This window comes from Microtus oregoni, unplaced genomic scaffold (assembly GCF_018167655.1).
Source record: "Microtus oregoni isolate MIOR12 unplaced genomic scaffold, Mior012 000000F_ref0000247, whole genome shotgun sequence".
NCBI classification, from domain to species: domain Eukaryota; kingdom Metazoa; phylum Chordata; class Mammalia; order Rodentia; family Cricetidae; genus Microtus; species Microtus oregoni.
In genome coordinates this window covers 20,538,352-20,564,772 of record NW_024543059.1, presented here as the reverse complement: position 1 = coordinate 20,564,772, position 26,421 = coordinate 20,538,352, and the positions used below count along the sequence as shown (strand labels likewise).

The 26,421-nt window shown below is 46.0% G+C and overlaps 1 protein-coding gene and 1 non-coding gene across 2 annotated transcripts in view; both read right to left on the bottom strand.

Moving 5' to 3' along the window:
• The window catches only part of St8sia2 (ST8 alpha-N-acetyl-neuraminide alpha-2,8-sialyltransferase 2), a 67,231-nt gene that overhangs the window by 27,622 nt on the left and 13,188 nt on the right, over positions 1–26,421 (bottom strand). The window contains exon 2 of the mRNA XM_041652292.1: positions 3,186–3,248. Within this exon, the coding sequence (XP_041508226.1) occupies positions 3,186–3,248 (63 nt within the window). The remainder of the gene's footprint in view (positions 1–3,185; positions 3,249–26,421) is intronic.
• LOC121455061 lies at positions 17,814–17,956 on the bottom strand. The gene has a single exon (XR_005975421.1). It is a non-coding gene; the product is annotated as a small nucleolar RNA U109 (small nucleolar RNA).

Below are 26,421 nucleotides of genomic sequence, written 5' to 3'. Positions count from 1 at the left end.
GCTAGAATGATAAGTGGGTTTGTAAGGCTGGATTCTAGAGCTTTTGAGAGTTCAAACCAGACACCTCTGTCCTCTACATTTATCTTGGAACAGCCAAGTTCAGAAAGACCAAATCCTGTTAGTGAAGCCTGAACTCAATACTCTGTTTTGCTTTTCGCAGGCAGAGAAGAAATTCTTTTCAGGGGGCCTGTCCTGTATGGCACCCTCGCCGCATCTGCCCACCTCCATCCTTCTGTATCCCTCTGGCTCTCAGCACTTGTCTTGTAGCTTTGCAGGGGATAGAGCAGGCAACTATCTATCAGAGGGGCTTAAGGGATCTTATGGAAGAGAACAGAAAGTCCAAACTTTGGAATTGTTATGGTTTCATGGAAGGAAGCGGAATGTATTGTGTAGGTATTTCACAGTCTGGGCATCTGTGGGCAAATCGCCTAACCTCTCCAAGCCACAGTCTAAGTATTTACAGAAAGAAGGGAGCTAAGAGGAACACACCAGGCTCTGAGGTTCTAGAGTCCTTAGAGGATGGCTATGTTTCCTACCACCTCTCAGGGGTCCAGGGAGGCTGGTATGGCTGCATCCTCTCTAGTACTGTTCCCTCTCTCTGGCTCTCTCTCTTTCTCTGTGTGTAGCATGTCAGGTTTCTTTCTCAATTATTCTCCTATTATTATTATTATTATTATTATTATCATTATTATTTTGGGTTTTTAAGACAAGGTATCTGTAGCTTTGGAACCTGTCCTGGAACTTGCTCTGTAGACCAGGCTGACTTCAAACTCACAGAGATCCACCTGTCTCTGCCTCCTGAGTGCTTAGAATTAAAAGCTTGTGACATTACCATCTGGCCCATCTTATTTTTTGAGGTGGTGTCTCTCACTGAACTTGGAGTTCCCAGTTTGTCTGGACTGTCTAGCCAGCTGCTCCAGAGGCTTACCTGTCTGCCTTCCAAGTGCTAAGATTACAGGTGCACACCTCTGCACCTGGCTTTAATTTTGATTTTGTTTAATATAGGTTCTTCAGATTAAATGCATCTCCCCAGACTTGCTCAGCAAACACTCTCCCCACTGAGCTATCTTTCCAGCCCTTGTACTTACTGCCTCCTTATGTGTGTCTAGAGGCAAGAGCAGTAAACTCAGGACCACGAGTACAGTGATCACATTCTAAGGCCTCCAATATTCACGGCAACTTCCATTAGTAAGGAAATAGTTTACTGTTTGAGATGGGACATGGTCTTCTTAAGAGCATCATGGCTGCCATCTTGTAGTTTTAGGTGGATTTGGTACCTGGTGATGATGCTCCCTAAAAACTGGACATTTTGCATGGCGTCAGGCATGCTCAGGAAGAAAGCATCTGTAGAACTCTGGACTCACGGAGGCTTGTAATGGGGACCTGCTCGGAAATCTCTAGGTGGGGTCTCCAGGCTTCTCCTGGGCACAAGGTGGTAAAAGAAGGATCCAGGCACTGATAATGGTAACATGTCATTCTGATCCTGGTTCCTAGCTGACAGGGGAATCTTGTATAGACATCCTTGGTGCTGAACTTCAACCCTGGCTCTGTGACTATCTGGCTAGAGGGCATGAAAAGGTCGCTTCAGGCTCCTGGCCTCCACCTTCATTTCTAGGCAATAAAGGGGGCAGCTTAGCTATCCTCAGGGACGGCCACTGTTTACAGCTATCAGATATTCTGCACTATCCAAACCCAGCTGGACTACTGAGGGAGATTTATTGTCTTCTGTGAATGTGCCCGTCAGGTCCCAGGATCCTTCTTTTGTCTCCCAAACGCTACAGGTACATTTTTGGATATGAGTTGCTTCACTTTCAACTCTTGAACTTTGCCCTCAGTCACCAATCTTCGAGGCTATCAGTACGTCCAATGACAGCAGCAAACATCTACTGAATGTCTTAGTCATCTCAGAAGATCGGCTATGTAGAGCCTTAGCGTCAGTAGTTCAAAGCTGCTGCTTTATCGGTGTTTGAAAGGTGAATGTGTTTGCCCGAAGCCCTACCTAGAGAACCCAGGGTTTGAATCCAGGGCTGCCTGGTTTCTGCCTAGTTCTCAGACTCAGTCTGACAGTGCCTCTTCAAGTTACCATGGAGACCTGGGTCTTGGGGACAGGGTCGCCTTTCTCCAAAAGGGGGAACAGAGAGAAGTGTAGGGCATGTGACTTTCTTTATTTCTGCCGTTATTTGCATGCTAGCCAAAAGATTCACTTCGTTTGAAATGCCATAGGGTCGAGGCCGCTGGCACTGTAGAGGCGGTGAGGGCAAGGATAGAGGAAACAGTTTCTCACGCCAGTTACACAAGGTCAAGATCAAACATACTTTATAGGCCGGGTACGGTCAAAAAAAAAGACCTAAAAATACCACGGAAGAGTAAATAATGAAACTGAGTGTGGCGGCCTCTGGCTGTTGTGAACCTCTCAATCCCAACAGCAGCAAACCAGGACGTGGAGGAAGTACCACAAGAACTTCAGTTTGAACAGTAGCCTCTGTTCATGGCAAGCATCTTGGCTCCTTATATGTGGGTTTTGAGACAGAGGTCCGAGCGGCGGTGTACTCATCCTTTTGTGGAGAACGGAGAAGGGGAAGCGCGAAGTATCTGCAGCATGCCTTGCAGAGTGTTTGCACAGTTCCCTGCACCAGTCTCCCTACCAGCTGGGGACTGTCCCAAAGACTTCCAGTCCCACAGTGTTAAGAGTGTGCTTCCAGAATTGAGACCACAATCCCACAATTAGAGTTAACATTACTTAGTTGACTTCCTACGTATTTTAAGATGTCTCAGCAAAGTTCTTAAATGCTTTATCCCCATCTCAACCTCCCAGACAAGTCATCAACTACAGTGAAATTGGATTAAAGTCCTGGCTTGCTTCCGGGGCTCCACTGCTCAGCAAAAATGCGGGTTCTAAGGAAGTTGGTAGGAGTTCAAGCTCAACGAAGTAGGTGGGCTCTTTGCCAGAAGGTAACTTGTGCCCACCTGTGTTTTCCATCTCTGTAGCCTCTCTAGCCCCATGGACCATTTCATGATCTCCCACTGACAGCTCCCCTCGAAAGTGATTAAGGAAATGCAAAACCAAAGTGAAATGAAACAGATCTATTTGCTAAGTAAGAAGAGCACCACCCAGCAAAGAGGAGAGGCAGATTAATAGCTGCCTTACAGCAAAAACAAATGAACACAAAATCTAATTTACAAACCTATTAGATTTGCTATGTAAGCTGTTCACAGCTGATCTGATTGTACCTCTGCCTCCAGAATTCCTGCAAGACAAAGGAAATGCATTATTTATCAGCACAGCTCTTCCTTGCAAAGCCCTCTTCAATCACCAGGAGACCCCAGAGCTCACCTGGGGGACCACAGAAAGATGACAACATCTGACTCTGGACTTTTCATAATGGGCCATGTCTTGTTCTCTGCCATAGCCCAGGAATCTGATGGGATATTTGGGTCTCTCAGAGCCTCCCATCTCCCAGATGAATGCGACCAACTGAGACACCCATTTGAGATTGGTGAGAGACTGCTTTGGAGACGTCTCCCTTGACTAATCCGTGTGATGACATGATTCAGCACAATGTGGCATTGGCACCAGCTAACCCAGCTGTGCTCACTCTCATCATCCCTTGCTTTCATTCACGGGTTATGAGATGTTTTTTCTCACATTCACCAGAAACAGAAGCCACCGGAAATCCAACAGAGGCAGCAGCACTAACTCGGCAGTGCCTCTAACCAAACGCGGCAGTGGTCTATTTTTTCGTGGCAGGATGCACACTGTTATTGGTGTAGCATGGATGGGACAGGAGGCAGGTGGGCGATGAAGGGGGTCCTTTGTCCTGGGGAACAGGCTCTTGAAAAGCTCAAGACTTTAGGTAAAACCTGAGTGCATGCTCTTGGCGCCCCACTCTGTGCTGTGCCATAGAAACTTCATACGCAAGGCTAACTATTTTTCTTTATTAAAAATGCCCCCCCCCGATTTATAGGCAATGCGAACAAGAAGGTATTTTGAATTTTACTTGTGTGTTAAAGTTCTACTGAACCCTTCAAAGAAGGGGTTAGTATACAGCAAAGAAACAATGAACATCCCTGGGGAAGCTGTGTATTGGGGCAAACTGTCATTAAGTGAGAAGTCTTTGGGAAGAAGTTATAGCAAAGCAGCACACTGGATTTATACAGATATCATCATATGTGCATCTGCATGTATATACATACATACATACATATATATATATGCATATATATAGAGAGATGGTTTTTTTCTGATCTGTTGAAATACAGTTTCAACATTCCTGACTAATAGTCATTTAGTCTTCTGTTTCATAGTCAAACAATTGGAGTTGGCATGAGGTCTCTAGGATGTCGCCACCATTGAGTTTTACCCCTCCAAGCCTAGTTCTTTATGACACAGAGTAACATCACACTTAACTCTCATTTATTGTCTAATACTTAATTTATCTGGTTTTATAGTCTTTCCATTCTCTTCGGAAGGCAAAGCTCTTGACCTTCTGACTGGGATTCTGAACACCTCACGGGTCCCAGTTCTGAACCACAGTCTTAGGGTTGACCCTAAGGGCTTCTTTCGGTGTGGCGTCCCCACTATCACTGTCCACGCGCACCTCTCTCTCAGATCCTAGCCATCCAAGCAGCTGTCCTCGAGGGACGGACGAGCTGCTGGGCTGGTTAGTAAGTCGAACGTGATATTTAAAGTGCAGTAATAGTTCCAGACTAGCAAAAGGTTAATGAAACTAAAGAGATTGTCTAGCAATACCACGTGCATAAGAACTGATACATGATTTTTAAAGCATTTTTCAAAGGGAAATTAAGTAAATGGTTTGGAATAATTGACTAACAATCTTGGAAGAAATAACAAGCACCTTCCTGTGGATAGCAAAGCGAACTTTAAATGGGTTTAGCTGGTTATCCTAGTTCACATCCTGTCGCTGAGACAAAACATTAGCCCAAACCAACAAAGATGGGAAAAAAGATTTATTTCTTCTTACAGCTCCCAGGTAAGTCAAGGCAGGAACTGAAGCAGAGGCCATGGAGGAACTCTGCCTACTGGCTTGCTCAGTCTGCTTTCTTATGTATTAATCAAAAAATGTACCACAAGCTTGCCCACAGATCAGTCTGATGGAGGCTCTTTTCAATCGATGTCCCTTCTTCCTGGGGACTCTGGTTCGTATTAAGTTGACAAAACATTGACCAGCATGCAAATGTTTCCCAAACCAGTGATTCTTATATCTCTATAACCAATTTCCTTTGTCATCAAGGGTACCATTTATTTAAATTTTAAAATGGATTCATCTTTGAAAATGCACCTTTGTCCTAAACAAGACCACCCAAGAACCAGAGGTATGAAGTTGGAGCCATGTGCTTATTCACAAAACCCACAGAACCATTGCTAGGAAAGTATTTATCTGAAGAACTCCTCAGATCATCTCACATCACCATGAGGAATAGTGGGGATACTTGCATCTCCCTCTGGGAATGACCAGACAAAAGAGGAAAATGCCTAGAAGGAAAAGCAAACATGAATTTGGAAGGACACGTGGCAGGCGGGGTCCACCAGGAGTCGACCAGGGAACAGAGAACATATTGTACCCACATATGAAAATGCCAACAAAAGAAAGGCGAGAAATGGGTTAAAAAAATGGCAGTGTATTTATGAACTGTTTGATGAGGGCCCAGGAGTATGTGTGAGAGTAAGATGAGATAATAGAGATAGATAAGATGAGATAATAGATTCCGGAGAATGCTCTGCCTTCATCAGAATCTAAAACGCTGATTATTTAAAAGGCAGACCCAGCTCACGGGGGCTTCCATCAAACTTACAAGGGCTCCGGGTGAGGTGAAGGCTGCATCTGATTTAACTTTTAAAAATTATTCATTCAACAAAAATATTTGAATAACATCATAGCTGGGTTGCTTGCAATGCTGAACACATACAGTTCCCCAGTTCCCGCCCTCACGAAGTACAGGATACCGCAAGGATTCTTCATTTTACACACACACACACACACACACACACACACACACACACACACACAGAGAGAGAGAGAGAGAGAGAGAGAGAGAGAGAGAGAGAGAGAGAGCGCTGTGGATTCAACAAATTTAGGATAAAAAAAATTCCTGAAAACTTTTGTGTCAGACAGGTGGTGGTGGCACATGCCAGCACTCAGGAGGCAGAGGCAAGTAGATCTCTGAGTTCGAAAGGGGCCTGGTTTACAGAGTGAGTTCCAGGACTGTTACACAGAGAAACCCTGTCTCAAAAAAAGAAAGAAAGAAAAGAAAAAAAATTTGTGTTTACTTTGTGCTTACTGAACAGACATTTTTATTGTTGGTACCCAAACACTACACCATAGCCCTTAGAGTGTATTAGAAATTAGCAGTAACAAATCCAAAGTATAAGAAAGGATGTGCATAGGTCACAGGCAAATACTGCACCACTTTATATAAAGGACTCGAGCACTTGTGGAATTTAGTAGCCGTGGGAGAGTCCTACAGTCAATTACTGAAGACAGTGTGTCCATCATGCCCATTGTGATGCCTTGATATATGTATACATACATATGTATATATGCATACATGCATACATTGTGAAATGATTAAGATAATTCCCATGCCTATTACCTTATTGTCTTTTTTGTTGTCATAGGAACACAGCAGACCAACATGATAGCAGTTTTCAAGAATACGTTATCGTTGTTGTTATTATAATTATTCGAGCAAAGTCCCGCCATGTTGCCCAGGTGGATTTGGATTTGCCATCCTTCTGCATGGGCCTCCTGAAGAGCTGGGACTATAGGTGTGAGACACTGTGCTTGGCTACTTGTGCTATTAGCTGTGGTCACTGTGCTACAAAACAGCTTCAAATCGCCTCACTGGTCTTTGTGCCTTAGACCAACATCTCCCTCCTCTCTTCCCAGCCCCTGATGGATAGATTCAGAGGGGCCAAACACTTCACCAACACCAGCTCCCAGCCTTTCTCCTTTTCTACCTCAGGCTAGGTCCCAGAGAACATGGCATCCTGCAGACTTTGACTATCAAATCCCTGTACTTTCCTTATCAATCCTTCCTCTAACTCAGGGCTCCCTATTCTCAACACTCCTGACATTCTGGCAGGACAGCTCTTTGTTTGTGAGGCTAGGAATGAGACAGCTATCTCTATATTACATCCCCGACTTTTTTTTTTTTTTGAGACAAAGTCTCACTATGTATCTTTGGCTGTCCTGAGACTCACTATGTAGACCCGGCTGGCCTTGAACTCACAGAGACCCATTTGCCTCTGCTTCAGTCTCTGTTGGGATTACAGGCGCGTGCCACCATGCCCAGCTCCACACTTGACTTCTGTCTACTGCCTTCTAACAGTAGACTTCTTCCTCATCTCCAAGGTGTGACAATCAAAAATGTCTCCAACTATCACCAGCATCCCCTGGGATGTGGGGCAGAGACTTGCTGCTGGTCCAGAACCTGCATCGTGCTATTGCTTTCAGCCTAGGGTCTCCCAGGCAACCAGATGGTCCTTATCATGCTTCCATGCTAGCCCCCAAGCCCAACACCTGTGCCTCCCTCAGAGCTACTTGGGGTTTGCATCCTCAGCCACTCTTTCCTTCTCCTTTGAAAGCAGCTGCTTCTTTCTTGGCATCTTTTCCCGTCTGTCATCTCACAGTCTGACCCCTCCTCTTACTGCTGAGCGGCCGGCCGAGGTCTGAGTCTTTGTTCCCATTTCAGCTTCCTTGCCTTCTGAACCCACTGCAGCGTGTTTCCCTTAAGGATGAACAATAACCTTGTATTTTATTTTCCATGTTCTGATGTTTTGACATTTGGGTCTTGCTGTCTCTGCAGATAGCATCCCTCCTAAGGCTAACTAACCCTGCAGATAACCAAGGCTTGCATGGGCATGAGTCCTTCAAGTACCAGCCAGCCATGATATGACGCACTTGCCATCACCTCATTGATGGAGGTCCCACTAGAGGTCATTATTCCTTTGCGCAATAACCCTAAGAGCAGATAGGAGAATCCCAGGACCACATCCTATGCTCCATAGCCTGCAGACATTATTCACCCTAGCCTGCTCACCAGCCTTGACCATCACCTTCTTACAGAAACCACACTAAAGGCTCTTGCCAATCTATTCCTCTTACTGTGTCTCCCGGCTTACCCAGTCTTTTCTGTGTGCCCACATGATCTGGCATGTATGCCCTCTCCCCATGAGAAATATTACCATGAAAAGCTAAACAGGGTGAGACCCTGTCCTGTTCAGTCCTGCAGCTCATAGAATGCCTTGCCCCAGAACTTGGTGAACTAAGTTAGACTTCAATGATGAGACGCTCAGCTGGGAATTCTGCACGCCTGATCACACACCTTCATTACACCCATTTAAGACACTGTGTTGTCATAATCCCTAGGGCAGGGCATCACTCCCAGGGAGTCTGAAGGTATTCGGCTTGAGAAGGAAGAACACAAACTGATGAGATGTTTGTTTTCGTTTTATGCTATTTTACCTCAAATTTTATTAAAATAAATTAATACTTGCTTAGTTAAGGGAAAAAAAACATGATGATCGGGTGAAGAAATTGCTAAAAATAATTCACAAAGTGAATTTATAAGACCGCAGATGCTTAGCCTACCTAAATCAACAACGACGACAACCACAGCCACCCCCGAGAAAGTACTTTGCGTACCATAAAGCCTCAAAACCGAGCCCAAATATCAGCAATGGCAAGTGTCCATTTGATCTTTCTACACTAGTCTCAGCTAGAATGTTGACGCAGTTTGGTCACTTGAAAGTTTTACAGTTTAGGAAGAGTTTGCTGCCACAGTTGTGATGTCCTCTAGCAGAGTACACGGTGACTAAGACAAGAAAGCGAGGTTAGCCAGACACAACAAAACCATGTGCGGTTGGATCCGTTCTGCTGAAAGCAGCTAGGAAGCACGCTGAACGGAATTTCTGCTCAGCTTCTGCATCAGAACCCAGTTATTTTAAAATATATATTTATTTATGAGACAGGGTCTCTCACAGTCTGGGCTAGCCTTGAACTCATAACCTAGGTTATCTTGAATTCCTTATCCTCCCACTTCTACCTCTTGAGTTTGGGATTACAGGTGTGCTCTACACACCCGGTTTCTGTAGTGTTAGTGACAGAACCCAGGGTTCACGCTTGTTAGCAAATACTCTGCCCACTAAACGACAATCCCAGACTGCAGGTTCTTAAATTTTGTGTTAACTGTTGTTCCTCCCCCCCCCCCCCCGCCCGGCAGACAAGTCACAAACGTATCCGTTAGTGGGGCACAATGTGAACATCAGGCGCCATTCTTTATACTCAAGGTCATGCCCAGTGTCTGTCCCTGTTAGAATTTCCCGCATTTGCAGTTCCTCACCGGAGAGTTGGGCTAGGAAAACGAACTTTCAGGCGCTGACAGCTTTAATTAAGAGTCTGGACCCAACTTAAACAGTTGATTAATCTTGAGAGTAGAAGATTAAACTGAAGAGCCATTCCTGAATTTGTAGATGCTTCACATTGTTGGGAGGGTACTGAGTGCCTTTTTCCAGTTCCTACATGAAACCCACTGAGCTCCTACCTGCTGGCTCCCAGGGGTACACTAACATATGGTCCTATGAGCATATGCTAGGGAAAGCGGTGAGGGAAGGGACAATTTGGAATTAGTCATGTGAGCAGACCTGGGGTTCCTACTGAGGGTCAGGCAAGGGTTTTGATTTAAGGACATCCTTTCCTCTGTATACCTGACACCACTGTCATCATTTTCAGCAGCAGCAGCACAGGGATATTAAAGCACTGATAAAGTTATTACCCTTCAGCATCCATCCCCAGAACATCTTATCCCAAAGAGAAACTACAGTCAATAAGCAATCCTCACCGTTCCCATAGCTTTGATTCCATGGTCTGTCTTTAACAGTCTTATGGATCTGTCTATTCTAGATAGTTCAGCTGGGTAGAATCACACAACATCTGGCTTCTTTGACTTCATGTCATGTCTTCAAAATTTATCCACCTCCCAGTGTGCCATGAAGACCTGGCATTTGATGATGGAAGTCTGGGAGGCAGGACAACACAAAGATGCTTGGTATAGGGGGCAGTCCCACCTTCCATGTTGATGTCCTGAGCTAAGCACCTGTGGTTTGAACAGGAGCACAGGTCCTACCTGCTGACCCATATATGATGGCTCAGAGACACCATTGCCCAGAATATTTTGAATTAGTTGCCAAAAATTAACTGCCTGTCTCTGTCTTCTGAAAGGTTGGATATCCTTGCCCATATGAGCAAGGGACCCCCAACTGATTGATTCAGGACAAGTCCTGAACAAAAAGTTAGCAAACATAATGACTTTGCTTACTCTGAGTGGGAGGAGGTTCATATGCTTTTGTAGTTTGGTTTGGGGTGGTATGTTAGGGTTTCTATTGCTGTGAGTAGACACCATGACCGTGGCAACTCTTGTAAAGGGAACATTTCATTGAAGTGCTGGCTTACAGTTTCAGAGATTTATTTAGTTCTTCATCATGGTGGGGAGCATGGCGGGGAGTAAGGCATGTGTTGCAGAAGGAGCTGATACATGTTGCTATGCAGAAAACAGGAAGCAGACTGTCTCACTTGGCATGGCTTAAGCATATATGAGACCTAAAACCCGCCTCCACAGCGACCACATCCTCCAATGGGACCACATTTACTCTAATAAGGTCACAACTCCTAATAGTGCCACTCCCTTTGGGGGCCATTTTCTTTCAAACCACCACCAATGGTCACATCAAGAAGAATGCCTCCATCGGGATATGGCTTGGACCAGGGAAGACTTTGCTCTAAGTATCCCCTTCCAGTAATCCTGGCCCAAGGCATCTTCAGTGATCACCATTAGAGAATCCTTGATGAAGGGCATATGCCTGTCAGCAAGCTAGACTACAGTGATGTAACTGCTGGCATCATCAGGAGACAAGAAGTTCAAGGTCATCCTTCCCAAACTCTAAGATGTGGAAGCTCTCATGTCCTTGCCCTTCACTGCCTTAAAAGTGGAACTGGGGAGATGGCTCAGTGGGTAAAACTCTTGGTACACAGTCATAAGGATCTGAGTTCTGATCCCCAGAATATATATAGCCAGATACAGTACTGCATGTCTGTAATAATCCCAGGGCTTCTACTGAGAGACAAGAGGTAGAGATTGGAGGACGTCCAGGAGCATGTAAGCAGGCTAGCCCAGCATAGGGAGTGGTGAACAAGGCACTTGATCTCAAACAACTGGAAGGCAAGGACCAACACCTGGGATGGCCCTTTGATCTTCACAGGTGTCCTAGGGTACAGGAGTGGCCAGACCCACCTTATAGTTGGCTTTTCCAATCACATTCCAAGTCACCTCCAAGGTTTTGTAGCCTCTGGGGTATGAGTCAGTTAAGATTTCCTTTAAAGAATCAGACAGTTAAGTATTTTAGGCTTTATGAACCAAGAGGAAAAAATTAAAGATATGCACACCCTTCAGAAATAAGAGAGAAAAATTTTCCACAAATGTTTTATTGATGACATTAAAAAAATATAATAATTCAGTAGAATTTTTTTTACTCAAATGTTCCATCAGTCTGCTGATGAGAAGAACTTAATTCTCCTGGGGGGTGGGACAGGATGGATAAGGTTTTGCTTAATTAAAAGTTACTGCTCCTGCCATTGTTACGGGTAGGAGGCATTGTTCTCCTACACTCTTTCCATGATCCTCTGAGATCCTTTGTCTTTCCTCTGTGAACTCATGTCACCTTAATCTTTCTGTTGGAACTTAGGCTCTGCCCTTCCAGTAATTTTTCTGATGGGGGGAACCATAGATGGGAGATTCTTCTCCATCCTGCTGGTCCAACTGGATGGTTTCTCTCCATTCACCTGGTCCCTGCAGCCGCTTATAAAATAATCACTCTGTGGCTTAATATCAGTTACAATTGTTTGGCCAATGCCTTAGGCTTCTTACTGGCTAGTTCTCTCTTATAAATCAACCCATTTCTATTAATCTATGTATCACCACGTGGCTGTGGCTTACTAGTAATACCCCGACAAGTTACTCCTTTGGGGGCTTCATGGCATCTCTCTGACTCTGCCTTATCTCTTTTCCAATCTTTGTTTCGATTTCCCGCCTAGGTATATTCTGCCTGGCCATTGACCATGTCAGCTTTATTCATTAACTAGTAATAGAAACACATAGTCACAGTATACAGAAGGACAAGGACATCCCACACCAGGAAACAAGCTAGAAGAGCAAGCTCTGAGGTGAAATTCCAAGTGTCTGATTTCTCCATGAACTAGTCATTAGCTGTTTGATCTTAGATCATCCCTTGACCTATCTAGAAGCTTCTAGGTGCTTGTATGCCTATAGATTAATAGTATCTGGTTGGTATGATTGTTGAAAAGGTTACGTGATCTAATGCAATGATCCCCTAAACGCAGAGCACACTGCAAACCATTGGACATGAATGTTGTTCTTTTGACTCTTTTCCATCCTCGACCTAAGGACCATGTGGTGGTTTGGATAAGAAGGGCCCCATAGCCTTGTATGCTTGAATATAGTCATCAGGGAATGGCACTACTTTAGAAGGGTCAGGAAATGTGGCCTTGTTGGAAGAAGCGTATTGCTGGGGGTGGGCTTTGTGGGTTCAAAAGACCAAGTCAGGCCCAGTGGCTTTCTCTTTTCCTACTGCCCAATACAGATACAGATGTAGAACTCTCATACACGGCTCCAGCATCATGTCTGCCTATGTGCCACCACGATGGTAATAGACTAAAGCTCTGAAACTGTAAACAAGCCCCAATCAAATCCTTTCTTTTGTAAGAGTTGCCTTATTTATGGTGTCTCTTCACAGCAATAGAACAGTGACTACGGCAGAAATTGGTACCAGGGAGCTGGCCAGATTTGACCTGCTGGCTGTAGAAGGTTGGTGATCCCTATCGTAGGATGCAAGATGCTCCTTATATTCTCAGAGACATCAGTGCCACATTTCCCCCTGTCCCCCCGAGGACTTCCTTATGCTTGTATGTGGCGTTCATGGGTCTAACATAGGTCGTGAACTCCAGTAAGGCCGGCTCATTAGCAGTGCGGAACCATCACGATCGTGATCATGCTGGAACTGATCGGTGGTCATTTCAGGAGGTGGAGTGACAGCATGAGACATTCCTCCCAACCGCTTCGGCTTCACAGGAGGCGACACATTTCGTCCTTGGCGCTGCCCATGCAGACTGGCAGTTTCTCTCGCGGTTGGTTCTCAGGTCGGGAATAACAGTTTTACAATGTGCTCGCCAGTATTTGAGGCTCCTTTTCTATACATCGAGCCTTATTTTTTTTTTAAAGGTTTATTTATTTATTATATATACAACATTCTGCCTCGATGTGTGCCCGCACTCCAGAGCAGGGCGCCAGATTTCAGTACAGATGGTTGTGAGCCACCATGTGGTTGCTGGGAATTGAACTCAGGACCTTTGGAAGAGCAGCCAGTGCTCTTAACCTCTGAGCCATCTCTCCAGCCCCTGGAGCCTTATTTATTTATTTTTTTTAGTGGACTACTTAAACCCCGTAGACAGGGAGGCTCCACAGGACACACAAAGGCTGGAATGTGTGTAGGTGTCAAATTGACAGTGTTACTTCTGTAACAGTTGAAGTCTCTGGTACTGGGTTTCCAAGAGTGTGTTTGAAGCCGAAGGTTAACTCAGCTAACGAGGCTGGCTGTCTTCTGTGCCCTTGAGCTCTCCTTCCCCGCTTCTCCACATTCCCCATGCCATCCCGTCTTCTATTTTAAATACTAGCTTGATTTGATTTATACATTTGCTTTGATTTCAGCCAACTTTTTTTTCCCTTGTCAATCAGTTTCCCTTGCTGTACAAAAAGGTACCAGCTCACTCCTTGCTCTCCCCTCTGCTTCAGTTCAGAAAACAACCCTGGGAACCCAGAGCTTTGATTATGCTCCAGCCAATTTCCCCAGACTTTATATAAAAAGTACTTCTAGGCATCTGCACATCAAAATGCAAGTAAACAAGCCTCTTGGATGCCAGCATGCCATGCCAGGCTTATTCCGGGTCTTTCCTCTTTCTTACCTCTAGCCAGGGGCAGACAGTATGATTTATCACCCCAGCCAGAGTGATTCCAGAGCAAATGGAGGCGCAGACCTGAGAAGATGCATAAACTGGGGTTACCAATTCATGTGGGACTCGACCTCCAAATTGTTAAAGGCGACAGATTTTATACACCGCTAACTAAAATAGTGCTGCATCCTACAGTCCCTGCGGTTCTGAGATCCAGATAACTCAGTGAGTGCTGGGAACCAAACTCTGGTCCTCTCTGAGAGCCAGAAACGCTCTTTAAGTAGTGGACCATCCCTCTAGCCGCAGTGACTTTTAAATGGGAGGTATTATTGTGGTTTGACTATGAAGTGTCTTCCTTGCGTTCATGTGTTCTATCCTGTGGTCCCCAAAAGGTGAGACTGTTATGGAAGGTATGTGGAACCTTTGGGAGGTGGAGCCTGAGGAGAGGAAGTGTGTCATGGGGGGGGGGGGTCTTGAGGTTGTATAGCCTGCTTGCCGTTCAGTGACAGGGAAGGCAATGTGACTAGATACCTTCTGCTCCTGCTTCCAAGCCTTCCCCACCATGAAAGACTGTATCACTTTTACTGCGAGCCAAAATAAACCCTGCCCTCCTCAAGTTGCTCTGGTCGTATCTTTAGTCACAGCAGCAAGAGCAACCAACACGGTGTTCATGGCTACAAAGCCTTTTCTGGGTTCATGCATCCTTATTCCCTACAAGTCAGCCCACCCCCACTGCTTCCTGTTATAGTCTATTTGCAGCAAGGTGCTCTCCACTCAGTTCCCAGTGCCCCCACCATAGACCATGGCCAAACACATGTCTGGGGTCCCGCCTACGCCAGTATTTTCATAGGAAGCACACTTTCTGCATATCCATTGTGTTCTAGGAATGAAGAGACGAGCCAAAACAGTCGCAGGTGCCCTTCTTCTACAGAGAAGGCTCAGCTTCCTAGAGCAGGGCTTGGGGAGGAAGGATGGAGAACTCAGATGTCCTTCCATGCTCTTCTACCTGCATCCACCGGGCATGCTCTGGTCTAGGGCTTTGCGTTAGCTGTGCCTTCACCCTGGGATGTTTGCTCCGGGAAGATCCCCATGGAACACTTCCCCGCTTTGAAATCTGTGTGCAAATGTCATCTGTGTAGCAAGGCCTTTCCTGACCATCGTTTAAAACAGCATGGACTGTCTCTGTGCCCCCACTGTGCTTCTCCTTACTCCCCATCACCACACCCGCTTATTAAAGGCACTGTCTCCCTCTACAGTGGTAGCCCCATGTTGGGAGCATGTCTGCCTAATATTGCCACCCCCAGTGGTGTTGGGTACATCGCCTCCAGGGTTCAATTAATATTCGTTAATGGAAGAACTCAGCCTCCCACCTTTCTTGTGCTACAACAGAGGAACCAGCTGTCTCCTTATCCAAAGCCAGTGATCTATCTCTGTTCTGAATCGCATCCCTTCTGCCTTGAGGCTCTCTAGCCACCGTACCTTCCGTCCTCCATGAACTTAACAATTCCCACTAGCTGCATAATTTGATACGTATCCCAGGGCTCTTGTAAGTCAGGCTAAGTTCCACAAATCTTACCTTACCTCACTGTTGCCTGCCTATAGCCCTTGAGGGAGGAACAGACGTTCATTTATACAGAAGAGGACTCCATGCCCAGGCACAGGGAACATGAGAATAACATCAGAGCTACACAGTAAGTGATGACTTCAGGATTTGAACCTAGAAAATTGGTCAAAGATCTCAGCTCTGAATTACAATCCAGGCTTGCCACACCCTTCCGTTCTCATTTCAATATAGATTCACTTAATCTTGCCTTAAATTTAAACGGCCCTTCATCCCCTATTCTCCTCAGCCAATTCTATATTTCTTCCTATCACTTTGTGAAGATTTGCAAAGTCTCCTCTTTATTAGCCATCTCTTCCTTTCTACCCTGTTCTCTATTTGTCTCCCTCTAATCTCTCGTACTTCTAGTCAAAGAATTCTTTTTTTTAATTTATTTATTATGTATACAATATTCTGTCTGTATGTAGGCCAGAAGAGGGCACCAGACCTCATTACACATGGTTGTGAGCCACCATGTGGTTGCCAGGAATTGAACTCAGGACCTTTGGAAGAGCAGGCAATGCTCTTAACCACTGAGCCATCTCTCTAGGCCTCAAAGAATTCTTGTAGGATCACCTAGCAACAGAATTTCTCAGTCCATATCTGTCTTTGTATGCATTTTATTGCTATAATAAATGCCATGATCAAAGGGAACTTGGGGAGGAAAGTGATCACTTCACTCACAGTTTATAGTCCACCATGAAGGAAGCCAGGGCAGAAACCTGGAGGCAGGAACTGAAGTAGAACCTACGGAGGAATGCTGCTTGCTGGCTTGCTCTTTATGGCTTACTCTGCCTGCTTTCCCAGGACCACCTTCCCAGGGGTGGCACCAACCACAGTGGGCGGGGCTCTTCCACATCAATCATTAATCAAGAAAATACCCCTGCAGACTTGCCCACAGACACTGCTTGGGACATTTCGATTGAGGCTTCTCTTCCCAAGTGACTCTGGCTAGTGACAAGTTGACAAAAACTGACTAGTGTGCCATCTTTCTCGGCCTCCAGCAGGACTTGCCAGCAGTAGCTGCTCCTCTCTTCCAGGATAGAATATTGGGGGTTTCCTGGGTGCAATTCTTACCCTCTGCCTGGCTCACTGGGTAGCCCTGAACAGACCCTCTGTCCCCTAAAAGACACATGAAAAACGCCATCCATGGCACACCCTGGAGGAAGCTTGCTATTAGGAAGAGACATGAAACATTATTGCAAGGAAAGGGGTCCTTTAGAGTTCACAGGACATCTTTATCAGTCCTTCTGGCTCAGAGATGCAGTATTTTAAATTGTTTTCTTTTTAATGCCTTAAGGTTCTATTTGCAGTGGCATAAAATCCCTCCTTGACACTTTCTGTTGCCCAGGCAGATGGTGTCCACATTCTTGAATTCAATTTTTCTTTATATTCACACCCAAGCAGATTTTGCTTAGAATTACCCATCATTTTCCACAAAATTTGGATTTACATTTCCAAACACAAACATTGTTAAAAGAGTGTGTAGGTACACATAGTCTTCCCTTCAGAGCAAGTGGTCTCCTTCCCACTATCAAAGTTCCCTCCCCAAGAGCCATATCTTCACTACCCCAGGTGACGGTTCTTGTCCCATTGGCCATGTGGACAAAACACTGCCTAGAAGGACATGAAGATCCCCAGAGTCATTAAAAATGATCATGGCTTCATATGTGGAATCTTACCCCATGCCAGACACAGTACCAGAAATATGGTATGCTCACTTCCTTATTTCTCACCGTTTTAGAGATAGGATGTCCAAAGCTTCAAAAAGCTTCAGAATTTGCCCAGGATCACCCCGTGAATAACCCCAGAATAAGAGGTTTCAGGACATCATCCTGAAATCATGCATCTGTGAAAAGGGGTTTTGTACCTCCCTTTCATTGGCTGCGGGTAAGGACTGAGTGTGTAGGCCCAGGGATGCTAGAGAATTTAGCAGAAGCAAAGGTTATTCCACAAACCGCAGCGGGAGAGCTAAGCAGACGGTTCAGGAAAATATTCGAGTTAGGCTTCCTACTTGCCTTACGCTGATCGGTAAGTGTGGTCCAGTCATTGCAGGCTACGCTTGGAAACAGTTTGCTATGAAAACACACTCGGTCTATGACCCAGTTGTTTTGCATCCATTATTGACGGCCCTTCCACTGCTTTAACCTTGGCTGTCATTCCCTCTCTTTTATTGTAGAAGAAGCGTACTACTACAGAACCCTAACCGGAAAGTTGACAGCCCTGGAAACTCATTTCATTCATGTCGTAGGGTGTGGATAAATCCATGCTCTTTAAAGAGAGGAGCAGAACGCCCGTCTGATGCGCCACACTTTGCTCTTGAACCTGCCGGGCAGCTACTTGAAAGGCCTCCATGTTCAACCAGGCTTTCTTCTTCTTCTTTTGTTCCTTTCTTGATGGCCTTGCATTCAGACGCGGCAGTGTTCCTATTAACGTCAGCTGCTGCCTTTTCATGACAGAATTTCTAGAGGACACCCGGACAGGGAAGACTTTGAAGGTGCTTTTCTTCTGGGGGCTTTGATGTGTCTCCTTGTGACCCTGCCTGGTCCTATGACAATGGCCATTCCCTCTTCCTGAGCAGCAATGCTGGTCAACACTCAGGAAGTCTTACTGTTAGCTGGAAAGAGGTAGAGTGGGACCACTGGATAGGGCCTGGGAGCTCTAGCTTCCCACAGCTTCTGCTCTTACAGCTGAATCTTTCTTGGTCTTGATATGCTTTTTCTAAGTCAGGTCTTATAGGGTTCAAATAGAAACCCCTATGAGTATTTGTTGCAGTGTTATTGAAGGTGATAGCCACTGTCCTTCAGAACAGAATAAACCAGATATTATTGCTTGCTGAGCTTAAGAAGTCTCTTGGGACTGCTGTGCTGTTTTCCCATAGTGCAATCCATTAGGGTCTTATTAGAAGCCATGAAGGAAGGACAAGACGGTTAGCCATAGTAGGATCAAACTTTCTAATGTTCTATGGCTTCCTCAGATGTGAAGCTGGGCTCTATCCAGAAGGAAGGGCTGCTGGAGATCATTTTTGTGCATTTTCTTTCCTTCATGTAGGAGACACATCTGAATGTCACATGTCTATAGTTCATGGGACTGTGCAGGACAGAACCCTTGCGTAGAGAGGCCTGATCCCACCTTGAGTAGGCACAGGCTGGGCACAAATCAAGTGTAATAGCTGGTGTTGTCAACTCAGTTGAAGCTAGAATGACCTGGGTGAAGGGTTTTGGTTGTGCAGGGTTATCTTTGATTAATCCAAGTGAGAAGACCTGCCCACCGTGAGAAGTGCCATTCCCTGACTGGCATTCTGGATTGTCTAAATGGAGAAAGGGGACTAAGTAGAAGTTTGCATTCATTGATCTCCTTTGATTACTAGGGCACTGTGATGAGCTGTCTGAATCTCCTGTGGCCTTGAATTCCTAGTCGTGGGAGACAGTAGAAGGTAACTTTAACTGTCAGCCGAAGCAAGCTCCTCCATAAAGTTACTTTTGTCAAGAGAATTTAACCATGGCAATGGGGGAAGGAATGGAAGACACCAAGTATCTGCATTGCCCACAAACCAAGTGAGACTCTAAAACATCCCAGAGACCAGCCTCAGCTGTGGCAACACTTTCTCTGGTTTTTCCAGAAACTTCTTTTTCCCCATTTGCTTCCAGCCCTGCCTGGGTATTAGGGATATTAGCGTGGCCCATGCACTAACCCCCAACTTCCTCTGTCTTTCTCTAAGTTGTCCGATTCACCCTGCAATTTCAATCCTACTTTCAGACTCACTGATCATCGTGGCTGCTTCCTACACAGGCCTTACATCTGATAGACTATCCCCTAGATCTCTCCCGCAGGGAAGGACAACCCTGCCTAGTTGGTTCAAAGTCAGGGGAGCATCTCCAATTCCCCCATCTCTCCCCATGATGCCTCCCCTTCCAAGTTCCATCACCTTTGCATTTCAGCTCACCCCTCAAAATGAGAGGAGCTGCTGGTGCCCCCATCATTGTGATAGACATCTCTCCCAGGTGCACAGTCTGCCAGGTCTTCCCCGGGAGGGCATGGTTTCTACGATGCAGAGCTCAGCAGCTTCTCTGCCCCCTGTAATCTCCTCAGGATTCTGTCATGGGCACCACCAGCTTTCGACATCAGGTTCAGATTTCTGTGTGCAAGATCCTTTCTGAGCTGCTCTTTGCCCCGGTCTTCTGTTTTTTCATTCCTTCTAACTTTGCCGGGCAATGCAAGAGTATCCTGGAGTGTGGGAGCTGGATCGCATGGCTGTATCTTTGAATATCAAGTTCTCTACAAGAAATGCCTTATTCTGTGTGTGTGTGTGTACTGAATTTAACATTTATAAATTGCCAGAGTCAGATCATAACTGGTTTAAATATGCATTTGGAGACTTGTATTATGCTGAACCTTTTTCTTTTCTTCCCTCCCTCCCTCCCTCCCTCCTTTCTTTCTTTCTTTCTTTCTTTCTTTTTCTTTCTTTCTTTGATAGGGTCTCTTGTAGCCCAAGTTGGTTATAAACTCTATGTAGCAGGGGATGACTTTAAATTCCTAGCCCTCCTGCCTCTACTTTTTGAGGGCTTCATTACAGGTGTGTGACATTACACCTCACACCTGGTTTTCTGAGGTGATAGGAATGGACTAAGTATTTTGAGCATACTTATTTTGAGAGAGTGCCCTCTACCCCATCTAACGTTAAAGCTTTGAAAATTCAGAGACCAATCTTTAAAGTGGAACAGACTAGTCAGAAACTCGTCTGGCTTCTTTTGAGCCTTCTGGGGATCTGGCAGTGGTAGTCTCTGGTTGGTAGGTCTCTGTGGTGTTTGCTGATGAAGTCAACCACTAGGAGGGAGCTCAGCCTTGAGGGCTTCAGGGATATGACCACTCGTCTGCTGCTCCCACCAGCGTTCTTCAGGGTCCCCAAGGCTCTGGGAGGTACTGGGCTTGAAGAAGACTTCTCTGTCCTAGGGTCCTCCTGACCACGTCCTTGCTGCCTTGTGAGACGTCATGGGCATGCTCCGTGTGGAAAGCAGGAACTCCAGCCATGTTGGTTTAGAGATCAGAAAGTGGCTTTCTGCAAGAAAGGTCACTGTAGCTCACAGCAGGTAGGGGTCACGTGGGAACAGCTCTGAGAGGACAGGAGCCTCCAAGGCTATGACCAGGTGGATGCTAATATCATGTATCTGAGAGAGGACTGGAGGAAGACTTCACTTTGACAGTTAAGGAGAGCCAAAACAAAACAAAGAAATAAAACACTACGAAAAAAAAAAAAGCCACGCAGCCCAAGCCATTGTGATGGATGGGCTTCTGTTATAAATTCTCCTCTCTATCCCCATCACAATCCTCTATGGTCAGTGTTCCCATTGCTTCCATTTCATAGAGAGAAGTTGAGTGTCGTATTTATCCTGACTAGGTTTTGCTGTTAATTTGACACAGCCCAGAGTCATCTGAAGGTGTTTTCAGTTGAGGGATTGCCCAGAGCAGCCTGGCCTGTGATCATGGCTCTGAGAAACTATCTTGAATGAGGACTGACATGGGAGGGCCCAGTTCAGCTAACTTTCTCACATAACCCAGACCCACCTGCTAGGGTGGGCATTGCCCACAATGAGCTACGATTCCCTGAGTACCCGCCCTGACTGCCTTCAGTGATGGGCTGCCCCCTGCAAATGTGAGCTAAGTAGACCCTCATCATCCGAAGCTGCTTTCAGGAAGAGTGTTTTATCATGGCAAAAGAAAAGCAAACTCAGATGATAACCAGTGGTCGACAGCCAAGGAGAGAGCAAGAGGCAGAATTTGAACCGGGCTCTCGAAAAGACTCTCTAAATGGTCCGAGCCTGAACTAAGCTAAAGCAGAGAGTCAGTATAAGAGCACACTGAAGAGGTATCAGAGGGCGAGACGAGGCAGTCAGTGTTCCTGGTCACTGTACTCCAGACAGATGTCAAAGCTCATTAAGTAGAGCAAGGGGAGTGAAAAGCCATGTCGGGAAGGAGGCGGCGTGCACTGGGGTGGGCTGTCCCTCTGACCCGACTCCTGTGTCTCTTCGTGGACTTCTGGCCCTTCGCTTTGGATGCTTCCAGCAGCTTCCGGAAGGAAGTTCAGGCTGGAAGGTTGTTTTCTGTTTTACACACCCACCCTGAGAGTGACCAAGATGTAGCAAACAGTTACACAGAGAGAGAGAGAGGGAGAGGGAGAGGGAGAGGGAGAGGGAGAGGGAGAGAGAGAGAGAGAGAGAGAGAGAGAGAGAGAGAGAGAGAGACTCAAGCAAACATCCTCCTGGCCTTATGCATGGAGGTGTAATGACCTACCCATGCCTTGGGTGCTACTGACAACACACATAAGAAGCAGGAATGGAGGAGACCTCAGTGAAGCGTGTGTTTAGAGTGGACTGGGAAGGGCTGTTTTCTAGAGGTCTAGGGGAGCCAGACTCCAAATGCACCCTGGGAAAGACTCACAGAAAAGGAATCTCTCAGGTGATTGACTAAAAGCCCAGCCCAGCCATGTGGCTCGGTGCATTCAGGTCTTCCCTTCTGTAGATGGTGTTTCTGTGCCCCCCCCACCCCAGTAGGAGCTCACTGGATTGACCCTCCCCTGTCCTCTCTCCCTCCCTGCTGTTTAGCTCCACTTCATTCCAAGGTTGTGGCTCTGTCACCGGGCTTCTTGTGCCTCCTTTCTCTTCCCTCACGACCTTATTTTTAAACCGTGAAAACAACGTGTCTGTGTATATATGTGTGTGTGCATGCATGCATGTATGTGCATGTATGTGTGTGCATGTGTGTATCGCATGTGTGCATGTGCACACATGTGTATATGTGTGCATGTATGTGCACGTGTATATGTGTACATGCATGTATGTGTGCGTGTGTGCATGCATGTGTGTATGTGTGTGCATGCTAACTGTCTTCCAAGGTCCCAGGGCTCTCCCTCCTCCCTCCTGCCTCCCATTGCACAGTAGAAGTGCTGGGCCTGCAGCCTCCTGTTGCCAAACTTCCTGTGCTGCTCTGGTTTCCTTCTGTTGTTGTGACAAGCACCATGACCAAAGACAACATAGAGAAGGAAAGGGTTTATTTGGCTTACACTTTTGGGACACAGTCCGTCACTAACATTCCCTGACCCCCGACATGCTCACAAGTCAACTTGATCTAAAAGCTATTCCTTGGTCAAGGCTTTCCTCTCAGATAAAGACTTTCCAGTCAGATAACCCTAGGCTGTGTCAAGTTGAGAACTGAATCTAAGTAGACATATGTGTTCTGAGGATTTGAACTCAGGTCCTTACACTTGCCTGGCAAGGCTTCTTCCCCCGAGCCGTTTCCTCAGCCTGGCTTCTTTGGAAATCCACTTTTTTTTTTTTTAATTTGTAGACTGTTTCTCTTCTTCTGTCTTCTGCTCTTTTCTTCCTTTTCAAACCTCTGGCAAGGCCAGCCTGCTGTCTGTAGAATCTCATTCCACCTGACCACTCTAGCCAAAGCAATTTCTCAAAGTCACCACGCTCGATGATGACCCAACCCGAGGGCCCTGGGCACCCTCATCTTTAAAGGGTGCACGTACTGGCAGCATGCCTCCCTTGCTCTCGATTGTCCTGTCCTCCCTCACTGGCTACTCTGCTCTTTGACCTCTGCCATCTGGCTTCTGCTCCGACTCTCCAAGTGAGGCCACAGACCAAGGCTTATTTCTGGAGCCTTTGCTACGATAGAGATTCATCTACACTTTAGTCTCAGCCCCAATTGCTCTCTAAAATGCAAACCAATCAGCTCCTGGTTCTTACCACTTAGGGGACTCTGGACAAGTCATTCACATCTTATAATTGTTGCTATAATAATAATAATAATAATAATAATAATAATAATAATAATAATAATAATAATAAATGTGGCCTCCTATGTCCCTCTTTGCTCTAATAGCTGGTGAACTGTTTTTTTTCTTTTCTGGCTATTTCTCAGGTGCCATTGCCCTTTGTTCTGGTTCACCCATGTTCACGACCACACAGATGGATGCCTCTGTTGAAAATAATCAGATGTGAAACCAAAGACCAAACCCACCCAAGAGTCACACAGAACAGCTTCCTTTCTCCATGCCCCAATATTTGGATTATTCCCTAACTCTTCCTGTCTTTGCATGGACATCGCCCCAGGTAGACCCTTCATGCTGTGGCTCCCATTGGTAGTGTGGGTGGTCCTCTCAGCTCCCTTACTCTCCGTGCCCCCTAGTAAACAGCTCCTTGTTGGCATAGTTTTTTTTTCAAAGCACTCAGGGGTCCACAGTGGTTCTTTTTTCTTTTTGACTCCTTTGAAGCCTATGGACCCTGTGCCTGTCATCTGAAGGGGTTCACAGAGCACCTAAGACTCACTATAGATTCTCTCAGGCTTCTGACTCCTCAACTTACGTCAGAGACTTCTAACTTCCTCCAAATCAAATCATCCTTTAAGATTTTATTCATTTATTTTAGCACAGTAGCACTCACCACCAAGGTCAGGGGTTGCAGCTAGGCTGATGGAAGACCACAAACACAGGCCTTATGCAATGATGAGTTTTCCCGATTGATTGCCAAATGAGGAAGGCTTCCCAAATCACTAAATTTAGCTATGTGTAGTGGGAACTTTCCTGTGTCTCATTACACACATCCATGCACTTCTCTGAAATGTGGTATATTATTTATCAAGAATACCAGTCCTACTGTAATACAATGTTTTCCCTGGTGACCCTGGTGGCGGGAATACGAGACGATGGACCCCCAGTTATCAATCTCTGAAGATGTTTCTCTGAGATGAGAAAGTGTCCTTGCCATAGTTGGCATGGTGCAGACACTGTAGCCAGTTGGACTTTCTTTTTCCTTGGGTGGCCCTCCCCCACCCTTCTATCCTCCACCTTTCTATGTGTAGCAGGTAGGAAGTGAAAATAGATCAGAATCTATCTACTGCACCATTCCAGCCTACAGGGTAAAACATTCAGATACATAACAAAGAACCTAGCTACCTCCAGGGAGTCTAAACCCTGTTCCTGGTGTCTGTGGTGGTCACCCAATCCCGAGGATACAGAACTAGGGGAAACCCATGACTTTATCTAGACAGTGTTGCATGGGTAGGGAAACCGGCCCTGGGAGGCAAGGGCCTGCCACTGAGGCAGCCTGCGAGTCTACAGCCCGAATCCAGAACTCTGAAGGCTCGTTTCCTCTTTATCACACAAGACCTCTGCTCAGCCAGATCACAGTTTCCTTGAGCCCCTCATCTAAGCTGTGTCCATGTCTGCATGCCACTAGCATCTAGCACAGAACTCAGAAGTCCCTGGGTGCAGTGGGTCATGTGCACAGTGCACACACAACTGTGTGATGACGTCACAAAGCTCGTGGAACTGTCACAGAAAGCAGGTAGCGGGGAGTTGACCCGACGCTTTCCTCCAGGAATAAGGAGAGTACCGTGGGAGGCTGCTGTGTGCACACTTGGTCAGAAATAGATGGCTTTTTGTTTCTTCTTCTTCTTCTTCTTCTTCTTCTTCTTCTTCTTCTTCTTCTTCCTTTTTTCCCCCCAAAGACAGGCTTGGGGTACGTTGTCCTTACTGGTTTCTCTGAGACGCTGCCTTTGAAAAATAGTTACTGAGCATCTACAGAACCATGCACTGGGTCCATAGAAATGAGCAAGCACAGACATAAACTCCTTCCCTCACGGAATATGATCTAGTGTGAGATGAAAGAATAAAAATAGACCACCCCTCATGCAGATGGAGCGAGGCTAATCCCTGCCTGCTTCTAAGAAAATAAAAACAACACTGCACAATAAGACTTGGATGAAGTCTAAAAAAAAACAAAAAACAACTAAACCCCAACACGCTTCATTCTATTTTATCTCAATAGATCTCAACTCCCAAATATCTGAGCTTCAAAAGGCAAGATTAGATACCATTAAGCCAGCCTGGCCAGCATTGATTTAAAAACCCTCTTCTATGCCTCAGGATTGAGGAGGTTGTGGACCTCTGTTAATCTTCTTGTTATCAGCTGGATCTCAGCCTGCCAGGAGCCAGCACGCTTGATTCTCAATTCTGGCCACATCCCTCCAATCTTCTGGTTTCTGTATATGACGGCCGTGTGGAACCATGAAGCAGCTAGCTAGGAATACTAACTTCAACCGTGGGCTGATCTTTCTTCACGGAACTGGGAGTGAGTAGGTTTACTAACTAAGACAGAAGTCAACATATGCATTAGTTAGCTTTGTTGTGTTGTGAACAAAATATCTAACAAAGAAGAAAAGATTTATTTTGCTCACTCTCTCAGAGGGTTCTGTCCACAGCTCAGCAGAATCTCATGGCAGTGTGAGCATAGTGAAGAGCCTCTTCTCTTCCGGGTGGACAGGAAGCAGATAGTGAGAAAGGGACTGGGCACCGGGTAGACCCATCAAAAGCATGCCCCCTGTGGCCTGCTTTCTCCAGGTAGACTGTACCTCTTACGGTTTCTGGTACCTCCCCAAATAGCGCCACCAGCTGAGACCGAGCCTGTTGGGGGCATCTCATGTTCAAAAAGTAATGGTAAGTTTCATATCAGATGGCTGCAGAGCCCCATGTAATACCTCGCAGGTTTCCTCTTCTCTGGCAGCACAAAGAGGTATTTAAAGGATCCCAGAATGTATTTGACAGGACCTTGCTGGACCTTCCTCAGGGAATTAGTTCCTTCTCCTCTCTTTCTCTGCCTTCCCTCTTCTTTCCTGGGTTTTCCAAACAAGCACACATTCTCTATCAGGCACTGGATGGATAAGGACCTGGAAGGTCAACACAGCACAGATCTGAAATGGTCCTGTCTCTCAGTGAGC